Here is a 21,522-nt window from a genome sequence, read left to right on the forward strand (position 1 = left end):
TATTTAAAAAAAGCCTGCTTGTGTATTTTTTAAGACGATGATGGTATATCAAATCATCACAATATTTAGATTTCTTTGAATACAGTTAAATGAGTGATGAAAGTTTTCTTTTTAAATGTCGATTTTATCATATACCAAAAATTATACCCTTTGTGATACTTAAATGTATTATGAAAAGTGTAGCTGCCAATTCTGAACGTGGAGACACAAAGGTTTCCAAAACGACCTGAGGAGGTGAGAAGCCCCGACTGACGGAGCTCTGGACATCTGGGCCTTCGAGGTGGTTTTCCCGGGAGGAGCCTGAGAGCTTCCCTGTGTTCGGACAGGACCACTTGGCAGCGCCGCTGCAGGCAGGTGATGAGGCTTCACCTGTGAGAATTAGTGCTGATGGTTTTCAGCAGTACGTGCGGGGGTGGGCACAGTAGGAAAAAGACACACAGACGACAGTTATTACAGAAGCTTTATTCACTCAAAAGAATGTCACAATGGCCAAAAAAAGTCTACTTTTGCCCACCCTATTGTGTATATGTGTGTATACACACACGCGTCGGAATATTATTCATCCATAAAAAAGAAGAAACTCCCGCCAGGAAGCCCAGAGAATTGCAAGTAAGGTAACGCCAAAGAAACCCACACCGACACACGTTACAATTAGAATGGCAAAAGTGAAATACAAGGATAGAATCTTAAGAACAACAAGAGAAAACAATGTGTTACATACAAAGGAGTCCCCCAAAGAGTATAAGCAGATTTGTAAGCAGAAACTGCAGGTCTGAAGGGCACCATATATTCAAAGTGCTAAAGTAAAAAGCAAGCAAGCAAACAAAAAACCTTCTAACCAAGAATACTCTACCACCCAGCAAAGCTGTCCTTCCAAATTGAAGGGGAGATACAGGAGTTAACCACTAAACCAGCCTTACAGAAACATGTTAGTAGAACTGTTTTAAGCTGAAAAGAAAGGGTGCTAATTAGTAACAGAAAAAGCTATGAGAGTATGCATCTCACTGGGGAAGATAAATGTCTAGTAAAAGTGGTGTATTCATCACTTACAAAGCAAAAGCCCACTATAGATGTACACGAAAGAGAAAGAGAAAGGGACCTAATCATACCACTAAACATGTCATCAAATCACAAAGAGAGCAAGAGGATGAGAAACAGAAGAACTACAAAACGCAAAACAACAACAAGATGGCAATAAGTACATTCCTATCAATAACTGCTTTAAATGCAGATGAACTAAATTCTCCAAACAAAAGACAGAGGGTGGCTGAATGAATAAAAACACAAGACCTATCCATATGCTGCCTACCAGAAAGTTACATGAGATTCAGGGACACACACAGGCTAAAAGTGAAGGGATAGAAAAAGATTTTCCATGCAAATGGAAACCAAAAGAAAGCTGTGAAAGCTATACTTGCATCAGACAAAATGGACTTTCAAACCGAGACTGCAATAACAGACAAGGAAGGCCATTATATAATGATAAAATGATCCGACAAGAGGACATAACATTTGTAATATTTATTCAGACAACACAGGAACACATAATTATATAAAGCAAATATTAACAGATCTAAAGGAGAGTATTCTAAATAGAAAGTAATACAATAATAGGAGACATCAGAATCCCGCTTTCATCAATGATCATGTCATCTAGACAGAAAATTAATTAGGAAACATCAGCCTTAAGTGACATGTTACACCAGATGGAATTAACAAATATGTACAGAACGTTCCATCCAAAGCAACAGAATACACATTCCTCTCAAGTACACATGAAACGTCCTCCAGGACAGACCATGTGTTAGGCCGCCAAACAAGTCTTATTTAACAGATCTAAGAGGACTGAAATCATATCGAGCATCTTTTCTGAATACAACGGTATGGAACTAGAAATCGATTACAAGAATTCTGATAAATACACAAATATGTGGAGATCAAACATGTTAGTAAAACAATGGGTCAAAGAATAAATCAAAAGGGAAATAAAATAAACCTTGAGAAAAATGAAAATGGAAATACAATGGGCCAAACTTGTAAGACAAAGCAAAAGGAGGTCTGAGAGGGAAGTTTTAATGATAAATCCCACATTGCAAAAACAAAACAAGAAAAATCTCAAATAAACAACCTGACTTCACAACACCCCAAGGGACTAGAAGAAGAACAGAGCCCAAAGTTAGCAGAAGGAAGGAAATACAGATAAAAATAGAAATAAATGAAGCATACTAAAAACAACAGAAAAGATCAATGAAACTAAGAGCTGACATTTGAAAAAAATAAACAAAATGGACAAAGTTGTGGCTAGATTCACCAAGAAATAAAAAGAAATCAAATAAAATCAGAACTGAAAGAAGAAACAATGATAGCACAGAAATACAAAGAGTAATAAGAGACTAAAAATACAATTATGTGCTAAAAAATCAGACACCTAGACGAAATGGGTACATTTCTACAAACATACAATCTACCAACACTGAATCATGAAGAAATAGAACATGTGAACAGACTAATTACTGGTAAAAAGATTGAGTCAATAATCAAAAACCTCCAGAAAACAAAAGTCCAGGACCAGGAGACTTCACCGGTGATTTCTACCAAACGTTTAAAGAAGAATTAATACAAATCCTTCTGAAATGCTTCCAAAATACAGAAGAGGAGGGAATACCTCCAAACTCATTTTACGAGGCCAGCAATACCCTAATAACAAACCCAGACAGGAGGTGCCATAGGAAAAGAAAATTACAGGCTAATATACCCAATGCAAAAATCTTGAACAAAATATTAGCAAACCAAATTCAAGAATACATTAAAAGGACCACATATCATGATCATGTGGAATTTATTCCAGGGAAGCAAGGATGATTCAACATTCACAAATCAAGCAATGTGATACCCCATATTCACAAATGAAGGATAAAAATCATATTATGATCTCAACAGAAGGAGGAAAATTACTTGACAAAATTCAACATTCGTTTGTGATAAAAGCTCTCACCAAAGTGGGTACAGAGGGGATGTGCCTCAACATAGTAGAGGCCACACGTGACAAGTCCACAGTTAACATCACACTCAATAACAGAAAAAGCTGAAAGCTTTTCCTCTAAGAGCAAGAACAAGACAAGAATGCCCATTTTTGCTACTTTTATCCAACATAGTATTGGAAGTCCTAGCTACAGCAATTAGGCAAGAAAAAGAAATAGAAGAAATCCAAATCAGAAAGGAAGAAAGAAAACTGGATATTTTCAGATGCCATGACAATATATAGAGAAAACCCTAAAGACTGTACCAAAAAGCCTGTTAAAAACTAGTCAACAAATTCAGTAAAGTTACAGGATAAAAATCAATACACAAAAATCAGTTTTGTTTCTATACATTAATAATGAGCTACCAGAAAAATTACAAAAACTATTCCACTTACAATACATCCAAAAGAATAAAATACCTAGAAATAAATTTAACCAAGGAGATGAAAGTCCTCTACCCTGGAAACTGTAGGACATTAGTGAAGAAATTGAAGACACAAATAAATGAGAAGATATTCTATGCTCATGAATTGGCATTGTTAAAATCCATACTACCCAAAGTAATCTACAGATTCAATACAATCCCTAATAAAATTCCAATAGGTATTTATTGGCATTGTTCACAGAAACCAAACAATCAATCCTAAAATTTGTGTGGAACCACACAAGACCCTAAATAGCCAAAGCAATCTTGAGAAATAAGAACAAAACTGGGGGAATCATGCTCCTGATATCAAACTATACCACAAAGCTACAGTAGCCAAAGTGGTATGGTATTAGCATCAAAACAGACACACAGATCAATGAAACAGAACAGAGAGCCCAGAAATAAATCCATGAGTATATGGTCCTTTAATGTTTGGCAAAGGCACCAAAAATATGCAACAGGGAAAGAATAGTCTCTTCAGTAAACTGTGTTGGGGAAACTAGATGTCCACATGCAAAAGAATGAAACTGGACCACTATCTGACACCACATGCGATAATCAACTCAAAATGGGTTAAAGATTTGAACGAAGACCTGCCCTCCAAAGACCTTAGGAGAAAACGTAATAGGTAAGCTCCTAGGCTCTGGTGTTGGCAGGGACTCCTTTGAATTTGACACCAAAAAGCAAAGGCAACAAAAGCAAAAACAAACATGTGGGACTCCATCAAACTTTTCAAAAGCTTCTGCTCAGCAAAGGAATCCATAAGCAAAATAAAAAGGCAACCTATGGAAGCAGAGAAAATATTTGCAAATCACATACCTGATAAGGGATTAATATCCAATATATACAAAGAACTCATAAAACTCAATAGCAAAAAACCCAAACCCAGTTTAAAAAAATGGACAAAGGACCTGAATAGATCTTTCCTCCAAAGAGTACATACAGATGGCCAAGTACAGGAAAAGGTGTCAACATCACTAAGCACCAGGAAATTGAAGTGAAAACCAGAGTGAGGTATCACGAGACAAGAGGTGACAAGTGCTGGTGAGGATACAGAGAAAGGGGACCTTCTGGTACTGCTGGTGGGAATGTAAATTGGTACAACTACTACAAAAATTAATATGAAGTTTCCTTAAAAAATTAAAAATGGAACTACCATATGATCCAACCATTCCACCTCTGGGTATTCACAGGAAGAAAACAAAAACACTAACTCAAAAAGATATACGCACCCCCAATGTTATAGGAGCCAAGATATGGGAACGACCTAGGTGTCCCTCGATGGATGAGTGGATAAAGAAATGTGATACATGTCTGTTACACAGGACGTATTTTACAAACACAGGGAGGGGCAAACAAAGGTTTACAGTTGTTTGTATGGAAAATAATACAATGACAATAAATAACAATACAAGAATTAAAATACACATAATGGAATATTATTCAGCTACAAAAAAATACCGCCATATGCACCAACATGGGTGGACCTTGAGGGCACTAGGCTAAGTGAAATAAGTCATACGGAGAAACGCAAATACCATATGGTCTCAATTACATGTGGAATCTAAAAAAAACCCAACAACAAAAACGAAGCTAACAGTTCAGAGAACAGATTGGTGGTTGCCAGAGGTAGAGGCAGGTGAATTAGCTGAAGCAGGTCAAAAGGTACAAACTTCCAGTTATGTCCGTCAGTCATAGGGATGTAACGTTCAACACGGTGACTACAGTTGGCAACAATGAATTGCATATTTGAAAGTTGCTAAGAGATTAGATCCTGAAAGTTCTCATCACAAGAAAAAAACTTCATCGCCAGGAATGGTGATGGGTGCTAACTAGACTTATGGGATCACTTCACAATACAGTAAGCCCTCACTTAACGCCATCAACACGTTCTGGGCAAGCTGCAAAATGACATGAGAACAATTTTGCCATAGGCTAGTCTATATGTCATCAAGAATTCAGCTCCCAAGGCATCTCTCAGTGTTACAACGAAACATTATTCAAGTATCAGTTGTGTATACAAATATCAAGGCATTATGTTGTACACCTAAAACAAATGTAATCTGATGTGTCAATGAAAGAGAACTCACCTATAATATAAAAAGAACTGTAAGTCATTAAAATGGACAGATAACCCAACGTTTAAAAAATGCGTGAAACACTTGCACAAGAGAAAATATCCAAAGGACCAAAATTTACCTGAAAACATGCTAAAGCTGCTCGGTCATCAGGACAAAACACACTCACCAGAATGGCACAATTGAAGTCTCCAAGTACCCTGCTTGGGCAACAATGTAGAACTGGAAGTCCCGTACACTGCATTGGACTGTACACTTTGCCACCACTTGGGCAACTATCTGGCCCTATTCACTAAAGCTGAATACACGAATACTCAAGATATCCCAGTTCCACTCACAGGCATGCTTCCAACACAGTGCAATGTGTGTGCATGGAAGGGCATGCACTTCCGCAGTAGGGACATTGGTAGGAGCCTCAAATTGGAAACAAACCTCTCTCAACCACAGAAGAAGCATACTGTGGTAAATTCAAACAATGAAATGCACGGACTTGGTGCTGTCTGCTACTTACAGCACCCTAGATGAACCTCTCAAACACCGTGTTAAGTGGCAGATCAAAACAAAAAAGAAAAACACACACCCTTGCAGAATTGAGTTTACTGTGAAAATAATGAAGGTCCCTTAAGTCGTGCAGATCCCATCTAAGGCCCTACATCTAATTTTACATTTATCTTTTATCTTTTATTTAAATGGGGCCCTCCATGGTTTCAGCCTCACACCCCCGTGAGCCCCTTCCCCGCTGTGCTGTAGGAAATCCAGCAGCAGCAGCGGGCGGCACATCTGCAGCGCAGAACGTGAGGACCCGGTGAACTGCTGCGCGGGACACGTGACGGCTGTTAAGAGAGTGGACCCTAAGAGTTCTCATCACAGGGAAAACCACATCTTTCCCTTTTTTAAAAAAATGGTTTCCTCTGAATCTGGTATTTTACACATTGAAGCCTTATCTTGAGAAGGACCGTGGGCTTCTCTGACTGCAAAAGGTGTCCACTACAGACTCGTGAGGGACCCCACGTGCACATTCTGTCCGGCCCCCTCTGCAAGGAGCCACGCGTGCTCCCAGCTCGGGGCCCTGCTGCTCCTCCCGACGGACCTGTCTCCTCCCAGGCACCGGAAGGCCTGGCGTCCAACACCTCGCTCCGTCGGCCTCCATTCCGTGTCACCTTACTGATAGGGCTCGCCTGACCACCTTGTCCTGACGCTGCCTGCGCCCTTCCTCCATTCTATTGTCGTCCTTGCGCCTGCTCTCCCCCCATAGCCTTCTCTGATGACTCCGTCCCTCACGAGACCAAAGCGCCCTGCTGTCCCCACTATGGAGAACAGGGACGATGAGCACGCGTGGGCTCAAGCAGTACTGGTCACAGGACTGCGTCTTCTTTCACCAGCCCAGTGTGGCAAGTGGGAAGAATGGGTGGGCTTCAGAAATTTGTTAATGGGATAAAATGCTCTATACGTAAGCGACAGCCACCAAAATTAAAAACCACACTGTCTGCCTCAGCAAGTTCACCCTGTGGACTTCATCCTACAGACACTCTGGCACATGAGGACAGGGACCCACACACAGCGACGGTCCCTGTGGTGCCGCGCACCAGACAGAAACAACCAGAAGTCCATGCGTACAGAGCTGGGGGCACTGGCCGGGCATACTACGTAAGTAACTAGAGTCACACAGGAAACACTAGAGCGGCTGTGCGTGCAGACACGGGAGCACTGCCAAGTCAATCACTGCAGCAGCTAACATCTGGGCAACACTGTCATAAGCACTCACATAAATTCTCCTTTAGCCGACCTACCACCCACTTTGCAGATGAGAAAACTGAGGTAGATACCAGAGAGGTCAAGTCATTTCCCAAGTCAGGTCACTTCCCAAGGCCACCTAGCCAAGAAATGGCAGAACTGGAATGCAAAGCCAGGTGAGCGGGGGCCCCCTTAGCCACTGAGCAACACTGCCAAAGCAGTGGGTAACATCTTTCGGTAGGACGGGGAAGGGTTTACGTATCTAATGTGCCTTCACATGCATAGCCTTTCCGAAGGCATATATAAAAATTGATTATAGATGCCTGCCTGGGAGGAAGTGGGGTGGACCGGTGGGAGTAAGATTTTATCACTGTATACTCTCTCACCACCCAAATTCTTACACCTACTCTGGTCAAAAATACATTATGCAAATATCCATTGAGTCTCTGAATTCTAAGTCTGGGATGGACCCCATCATTTTATTGGAGGGGGTGTAAACCGAGGCACAGACTTGCCTGAGGCCACCCAAGTAGGAAAAGGGGAGCCCTAAGGCACTGCCAGGGCTCCAGACTCCTAGCCCCTGGTGGGTTCTGATACCTTCTCTATTCTCTCAGCATTTCCACTGTAGCCGACTCAGCTGTCACAACTGGGGACTTTCAGAAACTTCCAACAACATGGAATTGGGGGAAATTATGACTGGGAATTCAAGTGTTGACACTTGAAAAATACCAACCCCCTTCCACTGCAAGTACTTTAGCATGTTGCTAAGGCTCTCTCTGGCTGTCTCTGGAAAGGTTATTTTCAGAACATTCCACTTAAACCTGGAGATTCAGGGTTCTCCACTCTTTCTGGGAGCTGACACCACAATTTACATTAAACAAATGTTTTGAAAATTAGCTGTTCACGGTTCCAATTTCAGCTTCCCCCAGGGTTTAATGTTAGCCAAACACTTGTACAGTAAGCAGACAATGAGATCCATTGTATGGAAGAGAAACAGACCACCATAACAGACTTCCTGCTTTTGTAATCAAGGGAAAAGTGGAGTGTTCGAGCGATTATTGACATGTGGTTATTAGAAACACGGTTCCAAATATAGCTACTAGGAGCAAAAGACACACACATGCTCCCTCTATATTTCCAGTCCAAAAGGAAAGAAAAAGCCTTCCTAGTGTTCGATCAGTTGGAAAGTTCAGAAAGTCATGGGCAAAACTACTAGGAATTGGAGGGACAGGGAGCACGGTTCAGCCCGGGGTTGCTGGACGCACTGCAGTCGGAGAGGCTGCGCAAACACCACCGAGCAGCAGGCCTGTAGGGACAAGGGCCACGGCTCGGGCCTCGGCCGGAGGACCGCTGGACAGAGGGACGAGGTTCTGTGCTGCTGGTGCCCAGCGCCCAGCAGCAAGGGCCCTGCTCTGTAGGCAGCCAGCTCCCTGGGGCCTAGTCTCAAAGAGATGATGGACTTTGCACCCTCTTCTTCTTTAACATCTGAAAGGGGTTGCACAGGCACTTTTCCCTGCCTTCCCCATCCTGCTCCTCCCCCCAACTGCAAACGCTGAAAGGGGGAAAAGAAACCATCCAGTCTGCTAATTTTATAGTTAGCAGGAACGAGAACGGAGCACTCTGTGAATTCCCCGCCTGGCTCCAAGCCTCCTCCAGGACTTGTGAGCTAGGTGGAGTGCAAGCGTCTGGAAATGAATTCACAGGGTGCTCTTCAATATCGGGTTTCTCTCTCAAAGAGCTGGGAGTGATTTGGAGCCGGGTGGGGTGAGATTGGGGGGGGAGTGAGGCGGGTGGTCTGTTGGAAAGAGGAATTTAGATTCTAGTGCTTTCAGGGAAGCATTTGTTTGCACTCAAAAGGACGTACAAAAAATATAGCCTCTTCCATCTCAACTACAGAAGGCCTGCCAAGAGTGTGGATGGGAGGTTAGAGGTCAGAGAAGGTGCCCCCATGTGGTGAAAGCCAGGCTGGCTGAGGCACAGACACACCAGGGACCTGATCTTTCTTTGGACAGGATCAGATGAGGGGACGCACTGGGAGGGCAGCAGGTGTGTGGCTCTGGGTCAGGGCCCCTGCAGCTGTCCTGGGAGGTGGTGTCCTCACCATTTCGCTCTGGTGAAGAGGCTTTGGGCTCCAGGAGGAAGAATGTCCTGACCAGCATCATTAGACCCGACGAGTCATTTCCAAGGAGCTCCTATTGAGGGGCTTACAAAATAGCGAGGTCACCTTCTGCCAGAGGTGACTGTCTCCTAGTCTGGTGGGAGGCCGGGAAGCCGGAAGGCTGACTCCGGAGGGGGCGCCGCAGGGCCAGGTAGTCCCACTCACCCAGGCAGAGCTTCAACCGCACTGGACCTAGTTTGCTGGCCCTGGAGCCCACTGTGACAGCTGCTGAGAGGCAGAGCCCAGTGACAAAGGGACGCACTAACGAGAGGGTTTCTCTCATCACAAAAAGATCAGCACCCATGCACGACCTAGTCTCAGTCCAAGCTGGGTCTAACGGGAAGGGCCTGAATAATGCACCTATTTTGCTCCTTAACGAGGGAATCATTCTAAAAAGCAAACTGTCTTGGACTGTCCCTGATGGAACGTGGTCAGAGGAGGACATGCAGCCATGGCAACGCAACATCAGTTCTGAGAGTGCCAGGGGAAGGGGGCAGCTGGCACCTCTGGGCAGGACTCGATGCTCGCTATCCGCAGCACGGGGAAGCTCCTGTGCACTCAACTCACCTCCCACAGGCGTGGGCGTCCCCTTGAAAGGCCAGGCACAAGGCCCTTTGAGCCTGATCCACCCAGCCCCTCCCTGCAACCCCCTTGCCTGCAGGAATCCAGTCCCCAGACAGTGTCCAGACTCTGGCTGCTTGAGCAGGACCAGACCCTCTGTATCCGGTTCCCACATGCCCCTCTGTAGTGATGCACCCCATCAGTGGGACGAGCGCTCAGCAGGAGGGGGCCCCTCCTGACCCACCTGTCTACACTGCCCTGCCCCACCCCACACGCCCCTGCCGAATCACATACCTTGGATTTCCGGGCCCCCTTCTTGCCTCCTGCCTTCTTAGATGCGGGCTTCTTCTGGGATGTAGACTTGGCCTTCTTGGCTGGGGGCGGCGTGATGATGGCTTCCAGCTTCCCTTTGGATCCTCGTTTCTTCGCTAGCAACTCCGGGTGGATGTTTGGCAACACCCCGCCACTGGCTATGGTGACTCCTTTTAGCAGCTTGCAGGAAAACCAAAGTAGCAAATGGTGAGCCAGACCCCCCTGCCCCTGACCTTCAAGATGTCAGCTCTGCCCGTAGAGTGCCTCCCTCCATGGCATCTACAAGGACACTGATGGGACCCAGGCTTACTACACGGGAACAAGTCCCTCCCTCGGGGGGAGTTCCAATGATCCCTTTCCTCTACGGAGCACCAAACACCTTATTTCACCCCTGCCCCTCACCCCCAATAAGGCCTTCAGGAGAAAGTGCCGTGAGGGGGCAGGGACGCTCCTAACAGTCCACAGCGCAGCCCACGCCTTTGACGGCTAGCCAAACACCAACGTCCCCCTGCAGAGACGGCTGTCTCTCACGCAGCATGACTGGCTGCTCAGGGGCCTGGGGTGGGACAGCCATGAGAGCCCCTTACCTGATTCAGCTCTTCATCGTTGGCCACGGCCAGCAGGATGTGCCGGGGCGTGACCCGTCCCTTCTTGTTGTCTCTCGCCGCATTGCCAGCCAGCTCCAGAATCTCCGCTGTGGGGAACAGAAGGGAAGAGCACACAGTTGCGTTAGGGCATCAGAGGACCACCTGCATTCTCCTGGCCCCCAATCATGGTGCTGGGAATGGGTGCAGGCATCGCTTCCCAAAGCAGCTACCCTGAGGGGCGAGATGCAGGCAGCCTGCCTGGCACACTTTGAGTTGAGCCACAGAGGTGTTGAATCAAACCCCTGGTCCAACCCCTTTGTTTTGGAGATGAAGACACCAAGGATTTGAGAGGAGGAGAGACTGGCCAAAGGTCCCTCAGTGAGAAGTGGCAGGGCTGAGATCTGAGCTTCTTTGCCAGAACAGGCCTGCCTGCGGTCGGCATCCAGATGTCGTCAGGACCAACCCTGAGGAGCCACGGTGTGGCCCCTGAGAGTGAACCGTGTAGGCGTGGAACTGAACAATGGATCTCACGTGGGTTTACAGGGCTTCGGGGGGCGGTGGCACATGACAGGTCTTAGTCAGCCTCTGTCCACGGAGTCCATGCTGACCGCCTGCACACTCGGGCTCAGAACTGGAAACAGATGACTGGACTCTACAAAGCCAACGTCATTTGAATATGTACAAAAAGAAAGAGGTGGGAGTACATAGTAGATTAAAAGGAGGCTAAAGAGACACACTAGCCAAATACAATCTGTAAACCTCGCATGGGATGCTGATGACCAAAAAGCTAGAAAACTCACTCTGGAGATAGCCGAGGAGATCAGAATGTGGACTGTTAGACGCCAGGGAATTACTAATTGTCCCCTGGGCGCGACAATGGTATCACCACTCTGCAGGGAGCATCTCGTTCTGAAGAGATACATGCTGAAGTATTTAGGAAGTATCTTCACGTCTGCAATTCCCTCAAACAATTCTGAGAAATTCTACAGTGGAAAGTAATTGTGGTGGAATTTTAACAGCTGTTAAATCTAGGTGAGGATAGACGGGTGTTCCTCTTGCAGCATTCTATAAGTTTGATATCGCTCAAAACAAAGAAAACAAGTGTTGGAGGGGTCTGAGCCTGACCCGTGGTGGCTAGGTTAGGGTTTCTTCAGCTGCCTTCCGGGGCAGGCTCTCTCTCACCAGACCAGACACCACAGCACCGAAGATGAGGAAGTCGGGAGGCCGCTGGTCTCCTCCCTGGCAGCACAGTTCTCTTAGAAGCTGTCAACCCCATCAACTCGTTTCTTCACGAGAAACAGGCTCTCGCAACATGCACGTGACACCCCCACCTCTGCCATGCTGCCCACGCCACGGTCCTGTCGCGGCGTCCGTCTAGCCCACACTTCTGGGCTCGAGTCTGACCTCTCCCTGGCACTACAGGACTTCTGGCAGTTTGGTTATGTTGGAAACACTAGATGTTTCTGGCAAGTCACGACTCGGAATCATTACAAAACAACTAGGGGGAAATTTTCCAGCTACATGAAAACCGCGTATTTAAAACTCACAATATTACACGGTATTCGCCGTGGTGCTCGGTGTGTGAGGCTGAAAAGCTGCTCGGCTACTTCGGCAAACTCTCCTGGGGGGGGGGGGGGGCGTGAAAAATCAGTCACACCTGCAACAGCAGGAATTCATTTACCCAGTAATCTCAGCTCTGACAACACAGGACACCAGAGGCACCTACCTGCTTCATGCTCCCTGGTGAGAGCCCCTCACCTTGGATTTCACATGTGACAGTGACTAGAGAGAGGCCCGGGGAAAGGGGGAGAGCATCAGTACGTCTCCCACGCTCACCTGTTAGTCTCAACAGAGCTGTTCCCCATGTTCCCCAGCAGAGCCCTTGTCCAGGGGCAGGGAACGGCCCACCTAGCAGTTTCATTGAAGCTTCCCTCCAAGTGCTCCTTGGGTGTGTGAGCCAATGCCCAGCACAGGTGGATCTGTCTTAGCTAAGCAGAGAAGGGGGCTGGGGATGCCTAAATGACCCTAGGCCTCAGGAGCCATGAATGCAGAAATGTCTGCCTGTCCAGCCCAGCTTCATTCTCCCCTGGCCCTGGCGGAGGCAGTACCTCTGCAGTGCCACAGTTCGGACCTCGGCCTGGGCGGGGGAGCAGGAGCACAGCTGAGGGTAAGGGCGCAGGAGGGAGGGCCGGTAGGTCGCAGCTGCTGCTGGGCTGGAGCCTGTGCAGCAGGAAGGCTGCAGAGGGACAGTTGCAGTGGGAGCGGTAGCCCACTTGGCTGGCTCCTGTGCCAGCCCCCCCATCGGTGTCTGCGGAGTGCTAAGAATGTTCTACCTGGCCTCCTCCAAAAGAGGTAGAGAAACACTCACAGTGGTGCCGCAAGCCCGCCCCTTTGGCAAGATCGTTTGAAATTACGGTTTCTCAGGAAAACAGAAGGGCCTGTTTCCTCTTCCTGCCTGGAGTGTTAGTGGAAGGCTTGCCCCAAGAGAAGGCACAGTGGCCGTTGGCAGGGGGAGGAGAGGAGGGATGTGGTCTTTTTATTTTTGGCAGCATTGCTCTATTTGTGCAGGGAGATGGTGACAATGACCGCAGAGACCTGGAGGGTGTGAGGGATCACCAGAACTCAGTGTGCTTGGCCCCCCGATTTGGGTAAGGGACAGGAAGTAGACAACACACTGAAATAAAGCAATGGCGTGACCTGTAAGTAGCACCCATGGCTGAGAGATCTGAAGATCAACTCTCCAGGAATTCCCCCAGACTTCCACGAGCTTCCCCCCACCCACCCTGAGCTCCCACCTTGTGGCTGAAACTTCCACTGGCCTGAACTCACTCACCGCTAATGAAGCAGTGGATTCAGGGTTGACAGACCGGATCCACCTGCGCGTGACAACGAGGTGGAGTGGAGCGGCTGGGGGACGTGTGTGCAGTGGCATCAGGAGGGTTTCAGCCCCTTGGAAAGAGCTGGGCAAGGGCGTCATTCTGCTGCCTTCCTCACCAAGGATCCCGAAAAACCCTGGACCCCGTCCTTTTTGCAGAACTCCAGCTCACCTCTGAACTCAGCCCTGTGGGGCAGGAGGGAAGCCGTGCCAACTGAGGATAATAAAGAGGGGCAGAGATCCATACTCCACCTAGAGCTGAGCAAAAACCTGATCTTCCATTTCCTCCTGCTGTTTGCCAGAGGACGTTACCATAGTAACCCCTTCATCAAGGGACTCGAAAGAAGGAGCACCTCAGAGACACACCTTTGTGAGAAGTGTGTGCCCAGCCCCACTTCGGCACTGCAGCAGGCAGAGGGCTGGGCATTTTACAACCGCCCAACGGAGAGGAGGAGAAATCTGACTGGTAACAAAAGCAGGAATCCAGGGCACGTGCTCAGTAAAACCCACCCTTTCGGCCTCAGTCTGATTTTAGAAGCCCAATGCTAAAGGGCTTTCCTGTCTGAGAGCAGGCTGCCTGCTGCAGGGGAGAGGGGAGGTGCAAAATGACAGCAACTGGACAAGGTGGAACAGTCCCGTCTGCCTTCCAGGAGAGAGGTGCCTGCTGCTGAGGGATGGGACAGGGTGCACGCCACCAGAGGACACTTCCTGATTAAGTGTCCCTCCTAGTAAGTGATCAGCTGCTTTGCAAATGATAGCAAGGGCTCAGTCATGGAAGCCCAGGCTCAGGGCTAGACGTGGGTTCCTGCCTCCGCACCCCGAGCCTGAGGCCAGGGCCAGCATCAGCTGAATGGAGCCCATGCCTGCCCACCGGGGTGGGGGTCCTGCCCTTGGTGCAGCTCTTGTTTGGGAAGGGTTTGTGCATCTCTAAAAAAGAACATTTTTTAAACCTCTCGCTGGTTCAAGAGAAAAGGAATTCTGAGAAAGAAAACCAAGACAGCACCAGATCTACAGACGCAAATCCTATTTTCCACGGTTTCCAGAGCTCAATGATTATGTCCTCCCTTTGAGGGAGTTTTCAGGAGCCACAGCCCTGGGGGCTGTAACCAAAAACAAACGGAACCGTAAGACACCACAGGAGGAAACTACAGAGAGCAGTTAGGATAAGAAACACACCCCTTACCAGGTTCTCCATCCCTCAAGCCAAGTCTTCCAAGCCAGTGACAGTCTCATTTTATTACTCAGCAGGGATTGGGGGCCAACACTCAGCTGGTTTGAGGGCCAAGGCCCTTGGGGTCAGCTCTGGAGGGAGCCCTCAATGTGGTAAGGTTCCCTAACTATAAACACTGTGAAGGGGACATACTGAATGAACAACATTGGCCCGCTCATGTGCTATTTTTTAAAGATTTTTTTGCTTATTTGTTTGAAGACCTAATTTGCAAGACATCCCAGCATCTCTGGCTCCTAGCCCAGTCTCCAGCAAGTAGTGAGCTGCTGGCTCCATCTTTTGTGCTGGCCCAGACCAGTCAGGCAACCTTATTCTCCCCCCAGCACAGCACGCCCTGCAGAGGCACCCTGGCCCAGCATTCCCCAGCCTCATGGAGCATGATCATTTTAAGGGCCACTTGACAAAATTCTCGCAGCCCTGAGTAACAGCATAATTTGGCAGCCTTTCCAGCTCCAGACCAGCTGTCTGAACGTGAATACCTTTGACAGGTCTACTTTCCAAGTTCACCCAGAGACCAAAGGCTTACAGCTTTTTTCTTCCCCCTCCAAACATCTTGAACTGAACCGTATCTGTTGTGCTGAAGCATTCTGTCTATCTTTCTTCAGGGAGATGAAGTCATGGTTTGCAGAATCAGACTGCTAACAGCTAACAGGTGATGTGTGCAGGCCGCGCCAACTTCTAAACACAAACCTTGCAAAGGACAGAGTCGGGGGCTTCTACAGAGCTGTTTGAAGCGTCTCCTCTAACAAAAGAAAGATTGAGAATAACAACCAGAAATCAAAGACAAGCAAATGTTCACGTAATCCCAAGGAGAAAACAGATATTTGCTACAAAGCCAACAACATGACAAGGAATCTGTTTATTGTCATTTCCTTGCCGTCACCAGGCTTCCATCGGCAGTTCACCGAGTTCAGAGCTGTTTTACACCGTCCCGAAGGCCTTAACCCCATCGACCCCAATCGCGGAGCGCGGCTAAGAGTTTCCTGCGCCCTGCCTGCACCAGTTTCCTCCAATTCCCCCCACGGCCCGAGGCCACTGGCGCACGTCCCACCTTTCCAGCTGAGTGGCAGGGCCTGAAGCCTGATGAGCCATCAACCTGGCGCTCCGGGGTCCCACCTGTGGGCCAGAGCGAAGCTCTCCAGTCTGCTTGTCCCAGGGGCCTCAAGGAACTAGGGATTCCACGGAGAAAAGAAAACCCGCAGGAGTGACTGAAGGCGACGTTTTCTGTGCAAGGATGAGGCACTGTACGAGAATGAGTCATCCCGCTGCTTTTCTGCAGATGTTCCAAATCTGACACAAACTCGTCCACTGCTGTTAAGCCTACATTACACACCCCTCCTAAGGGCCAGGGCCCCAAGGGACAGCATGTGGTCCAGGGTCTCACCTCCCCCACAAAATCTCCCAATAAGAAACACAGCTTCATTGGGGACTTTCTAAAGTCAGCTCATTGGTTTTTATATTTCAAAGTAAAAAAAATTTTTTTTTGCATTATAGAGATTAACAAAGAGGAGACAGTACGATTCTCGGCAAACGTTACTTTTGCTGACACAGCGCAGTGCATGAATACCTTTCCTCCCGGAGAGCCTTCCTCTACCTTCTTCAAGTCTCAAGAGCACCTGTGCAGGCCACCTCCTGGGTCTGTGTGTGGCGGAGGGCAGGCGCCACCTTGCACTGAGGTTAGAGCTGGGGTCTGCTGTCACTCAGTCCCGGCTCTTGCACTGAGCTGTGACTGGTCCAGACACACTTGAGCCTCGGTTCCCACTCCATTAAAGGAGAGTGATACCTGAGGTCACCTCTAGGCTTGCAAGGATTAAAGAGTCACCAAGTTACATGCTGAGAACACCAGGTACACGTAAGCTACTATGATTGAGGCTACAGCCACACACTTGATCTTTTAAAAGTACAGCAGGCTTGATTTCTAGGGGAAGAAAACTAGATTTTCTTCTCCTCAGTTTCCTTCCTCTAACAGAGTAACGGGCTGGCCAGCTGGATGGATGGATGGATGTGCACGAGAGCCAAGCAGAGGAGGAGAACAGCAATGTGTTTCGAAAACCTGGTGTTTCCTCCCCCAATAGATTACTCTTCGCTGTTACACTTAACAGTTCACATGTGTTTGAAAAATGCACTTGAACCTGATTAACCTCGGTGCTGCCAGATTGCCTTGATAGAACACAGCACCCAGGGTGGCCCCACAGGCAGTCTCTGCCGTGGGATGGGCTCTGGGGCTTTGGTCTGACCCCATCAGGGTGTGCTGGGGCAGGGGCAGGGGCAGGGCCCAAGCCGCTGCTGAGGCAGCACAAGTCAAGGCCCAGGAAGGAAGGTGGGAGGCGGAGGTGCTCAGGGAAGGCCTGGAGACACCCGCTCTAACCCAGGCCCTCTGCCCCACCAGTCACTTGCTTTCAAGGACCCTGCGTTAAAATACAAGGAAAGGGTTAATACGTATGTTTGTTTTCATATGGAAAATCACAGCCATTTGTTCTTAATTCGTCTCAGGAAGGGGTGAGCAATCAGAGATGTCTGCTGAAATGAAACGATTTGAAGAGTGTAATGTAAAGAGGAAACTCACTTAAAGAGCCCTGACATGGTGCCATTTCCCAGACGGACGTTCGAGGGGCGCACTGTTGCAGAGCAGCGCGTACCGAGGTGGGCCGCCACCGCGTGGGGAGCAGCAGCGCTGCCTGTCCTCGGCGGCGCTTACACACCTGTTCTTCGGGAGGCGGCCTGGCTTTGCCTCCTGGAAGTGGGTTGGGGACTCGATCAGAGGGGACATTTTGCTCTACCCTTGTGTGCTGTTTATCTTGTGCACAGTCTGTGTTTCAAATGTACGTGAGAAGAGGCAGCCATGCAACACGCCACCCCACTGGCCTGCTCAGCGACGGATGACAGACACCCTCCTGCACCAACGTCTGTCCCAGCCTGCTTCTTCCTGCTTCTTTAGAAAAAGTCCTGAGCATAAAGACTTTTCAGGTTCTTTTCTAATTTTTTTTTATTCTCACTCAAGGACATGCCTATTGATTTTAGAAAGAGGGGGGCGCAGAGAGAGAGAGAAAAAAACACTGATCAGCTGCCTCTCGAACAGGCTCCAACGGGGGATCAAACCTGCAGCCCAGGTATGTGCTCTGACCAGGAATCGAACCTGCGACCTTCTGGTGTACAGGACAACGCTTCAACCAACTGAATCACCAGCCAGGGCTCAGGTTCCTTCCAAGACTGACTGTTTTTAGAACAATCTGAGTGTGTCATAGTCAGAGAAGCCGCCAAGAGGGACTGCCACTCCTGCAGTCATCTGTACCAGCCTGGCCCAGGCCCTGACTGCCCAAGTGCTTTCCTGATGCTAAGGGCCACTCGTCTAAGGATTTGCCTAAGCTCTGTCACCCAGGACCTCACCTCCCCTTCACTAAGGGGACAATGAAGGGACATCGGGCAAAAAGCTTCTGGCTCCACAGTCCACCCTCAGTACCGGAGCCACACAAACCCTGGACACCTGACCAGCACTGCCCTCCCCTCTCTGAGACTCTGTGGCTCCTCATGGCAGCCAGGCCACCTCTGGCCATGAGTGCTGTCCCAGGACCTCACTCGCCCTGCCGCTGCTATAGCCAGCACCTCTGACACTGACCAGACCACCCTCCCCTCCAGCCAGCACACGGCACCCCAACAGCCACCGCCCCTCTTGTGCTCACACCCATCTCATGCTAGGAGCCCTTGACATTCCTCTTTCCTGTCTGTGACCACTTGTCTTTCTGGGCCCATCCCTGCAGGACCCCTGTCCTCTTTGCCCACGCCAGGCCACAGGACTGTCTCCAGCCTTTACAGAGCCACACCCTGTGCCCTTCGGTGGTCACCTGGGACTCTCAGGGCCTACCCCCTCAGGAATCCAGGCCTCCTTGGCCAGGCCACAGCTCCATCAAGACAGGAGCCAGCCTTGGAACCCCGGCATACACCATCCTCCTGAGATGCCCACTGAAAACAAAGGAGACGCAAAAGGGGCCGAGTGGCCCTGAGGCCCAGTTCTCTCCCCTGCCCTCTAAGGAGGCAGCACCAGTGGAAAGCCAGCAGGAAGTGCCCTTCCAGAGACGGGTGATTGTGCTGCGGAGTGACCCCGGGGAAGTTAACTGAATTCTCGGAGCCTCCATTTCCTCCTAAGCAAAACAAGTGGCTGAGGACTCCGTGAGTTACCAAGTGGGAAGGACTTGGCCAGTGCCCGGCACAGAGTTAGTGCTTAGTAGATGACAGATGTCTTATTCAACTGCTCGACCTTTTCTTGGCACTCAAAACACCATCACAATTACCAGCCGCAATCTGAGTCCAGAATAGAGACCATCAGGGCCTGGGGTGGAAGGTGGGAGTCAAAAGGAGCAAACAAACAAAAACCAACGCTGCTCAAGTCAAGTACCCTCATTTTCTGAATGAAAAGCAGACAATGACTTTCAACGATCAAGATCGGATTTACAGAGGCAACAGACTAACGTCCACCAGAGGCTAGCTCAGCTACCCGTTACAACAGGGAGCATCAGCCGGGGTATCAACGGCCAGGGGGGCTGGCAGATGAGCCTTTTCCTGAGGCCCTAGATTTCCAAGTGGTTGCTCCAGGCAAGAAATGCGAGCTCTGACGGGGAATGGGCCTCCATCCAGAAAGAAGACCTTCATAAATGTCTTCTATAAAGGCCATCCTACAAATGTCCTCCTCTAGACAAATGGGGGTGTTGTCAATGGAGATGTAAGGACACCTCAGTGTCAGGTGCCATCACCAGCTTCTGAAGTACCAGGAAACTCGTGCTTTCTGGCCACAAGATGGAAGGCACTTGCTTAAAAAGTAGGGAGGTGGATGGGAAATGAAGGTGCAAAGGGAGAGAGGGAGGAAGGTAGGAGCCAGGGTCAGAGCGGTAGGCTGGCCCTGAGCAGCCTGGCAGACCCACGGAGGGTTTTTGTCACCTTCTTGGCAACCAGAACCAGAGGGGGCGCTGGGGAGAGACGGGGAGGTGGAGGGAGGCTGGCTGCCGTTAATATCCCTGGGTCTGTGTTCTTGCTAGAACTTACACAGAGCTCTGAGGAGTGGGCTTTCTTAGCTTCCTCTGGGTTGACTAGACACAGAAGCCCTTTCAGACAGGAAAAGAAAGGTGGAAGGCTGTACATATGTTTTATTAGTTGCTGACATTTTAACAGGAAAATATTGGGAGAGAAGATATTTGTAGACTTCTTACCCGTTTCCTTCTCCTCTCAAGTAAGCAAGCAGTTCTTTTAGAGCCATCCTTGATGGTCACACAGGGGGACCCCGGGATGCTGTAATTTCAATCAGTGGGGCGGCCTGGCAGTCTGCTTTTCAAGGCAGAGCGGAGAACAGCTCCATGGCTCTTAAGGCAGAAGTGAGAGGTCAGCCCTCGAAACACTCCAACACCTGTCTGCCACCGACCACCGCCCTGCACGTGCCTCTCTGCAGGCAGGTCCGGCCCACCACACTCTCGCGCTCACCCCAGTAACACTTCATTTAAAAACCCAGGGTCTAGTTCTGCTCTCACCCTCATCAACTTCCTTGGTAGCACCTGACATTAGCAACATTCCCTCCTCCTGAGACTCCTCCCCTAACTGATCTTATCCTTCAGTAAAAAACCATTGGGCTGGCCAAATGCCCATCACGTTTTTTCTGTACAACGGCTCTAGTAGTGCTTAGTTGTCTTTAACTTCACTCGAAACAATTCGGTTGGATTCTACGGTGACAGCTGTCATATCAGTGTGCATTTTTTAAAAAACTTACCAAAACTGAATTTTTGTGCAGCATTTCAATACTGAAGATGGAGGAACATACACAACATTTTTGGCATATTATGCTTTATTATTTCAAGAAAAGTAAAACTGTAACTGAAACACAAAAAAGAGTTGTTCCGTGTATGGAGAAGGCGCTGTGACCGATCGAACATGTCGAAAGTGGTTTGCGAAGCTTCCTGGTACTCTTGACATTTTGGCCGAATAACTGTTTGCTGTGCGGCTGTCGTATGCACTGGAAGATGTTTAGCAGCACCCCTGGCCTCTACCCACTAGAAGCCAATAGTGGGAGACAGCCGACATACTCAAAATATCCAAATCAATAAAGTTATTGGTGAAAATTTAAAAAAACGTCTTTTATTTTATGGAAAAAATGTGAAGGACATTTTGGCCAACCCAGTATTTGCTGAACAGCTGTGGAGGGTCAGTCCTCGTGCGGGGAGCTGAGTACACGGTGTGAGGGCGGGGTGGAGACAGCACGGGCCCAGCCCCGGCGTCACTAATCTGGCCTGTGATGTGCCAGGCCCTCACGGACACTCAACACAAACCTGTCGAAGTCAGCAGTGACCCCTTCGACCCCCGGCACCACTCGGCACCTTGCACCTGGTCGGAGCTGAGTCATCTCTCACGAATGGGTCGTCACGGACGAGTCCGGACAAGTGCACCAGATGTGCGGCACTCAGGCGCTGATGAAGGGGAAGTGCAGGAACGCTCTGCGGGGTGCCGGCCGGCCTGGTTTCCTGTGTTCGAGCACTCGGGGCCCACGGCAGGCCGTGTCA

General features: G+C 48.9%; 1 protein-coding gene across 10 annotated transcripts in view; it reads right to left on the reverse strand.

Moving 5' to 3' along the window:
• The window catches only part of MACROH2A1 (macroH2A.1 histone), a 74,555-nt gene that overhangs the window by 30,879 nt on the left and 22,154 nt on the right, over positions 1 to 21,522 (reverse strand). For all 10 annotated transcript variants that reach the window (XR_011650465.1, XR_008425444.2, XR_011650464.1 and 7 more), the window contains exons 3-4: positions 10,881 to 10,987; positions 10,276 to 10,473 (exon numbers count right to left, since the gene is read on the reverse strand). Coding sequence is in view for 6 of the 10 variants with exons in the window: in XM_053913446.2 (XP_053769421.1) it covers positions 10,276 to 10,473; positions 10,881 to 10,987 (305 nt within the window). In the remaining 4 variants the exon portion in view is untranslated. The remainder of the gene's footprint in view (positions 1 to 10,275; positions 10,474 to 10,880; positions 10,988 to 21,522) is intronic.

Source organism: Desmodus rotundus, chromosome 10, assembly GCF_022682495.2.
Source record: "Desmodus rotundus isolate HL8 chromosome 10, HLdesRot8A.1, whole genome shotgun sequence".
Classification (NCBI taxonomy): domain Eukaryota; kingdom Metazoa; phylum Chordata; class Mammalia; order Chiroptera; family Phyllostomidae; genus Desmodus; species Desmodus rotundus.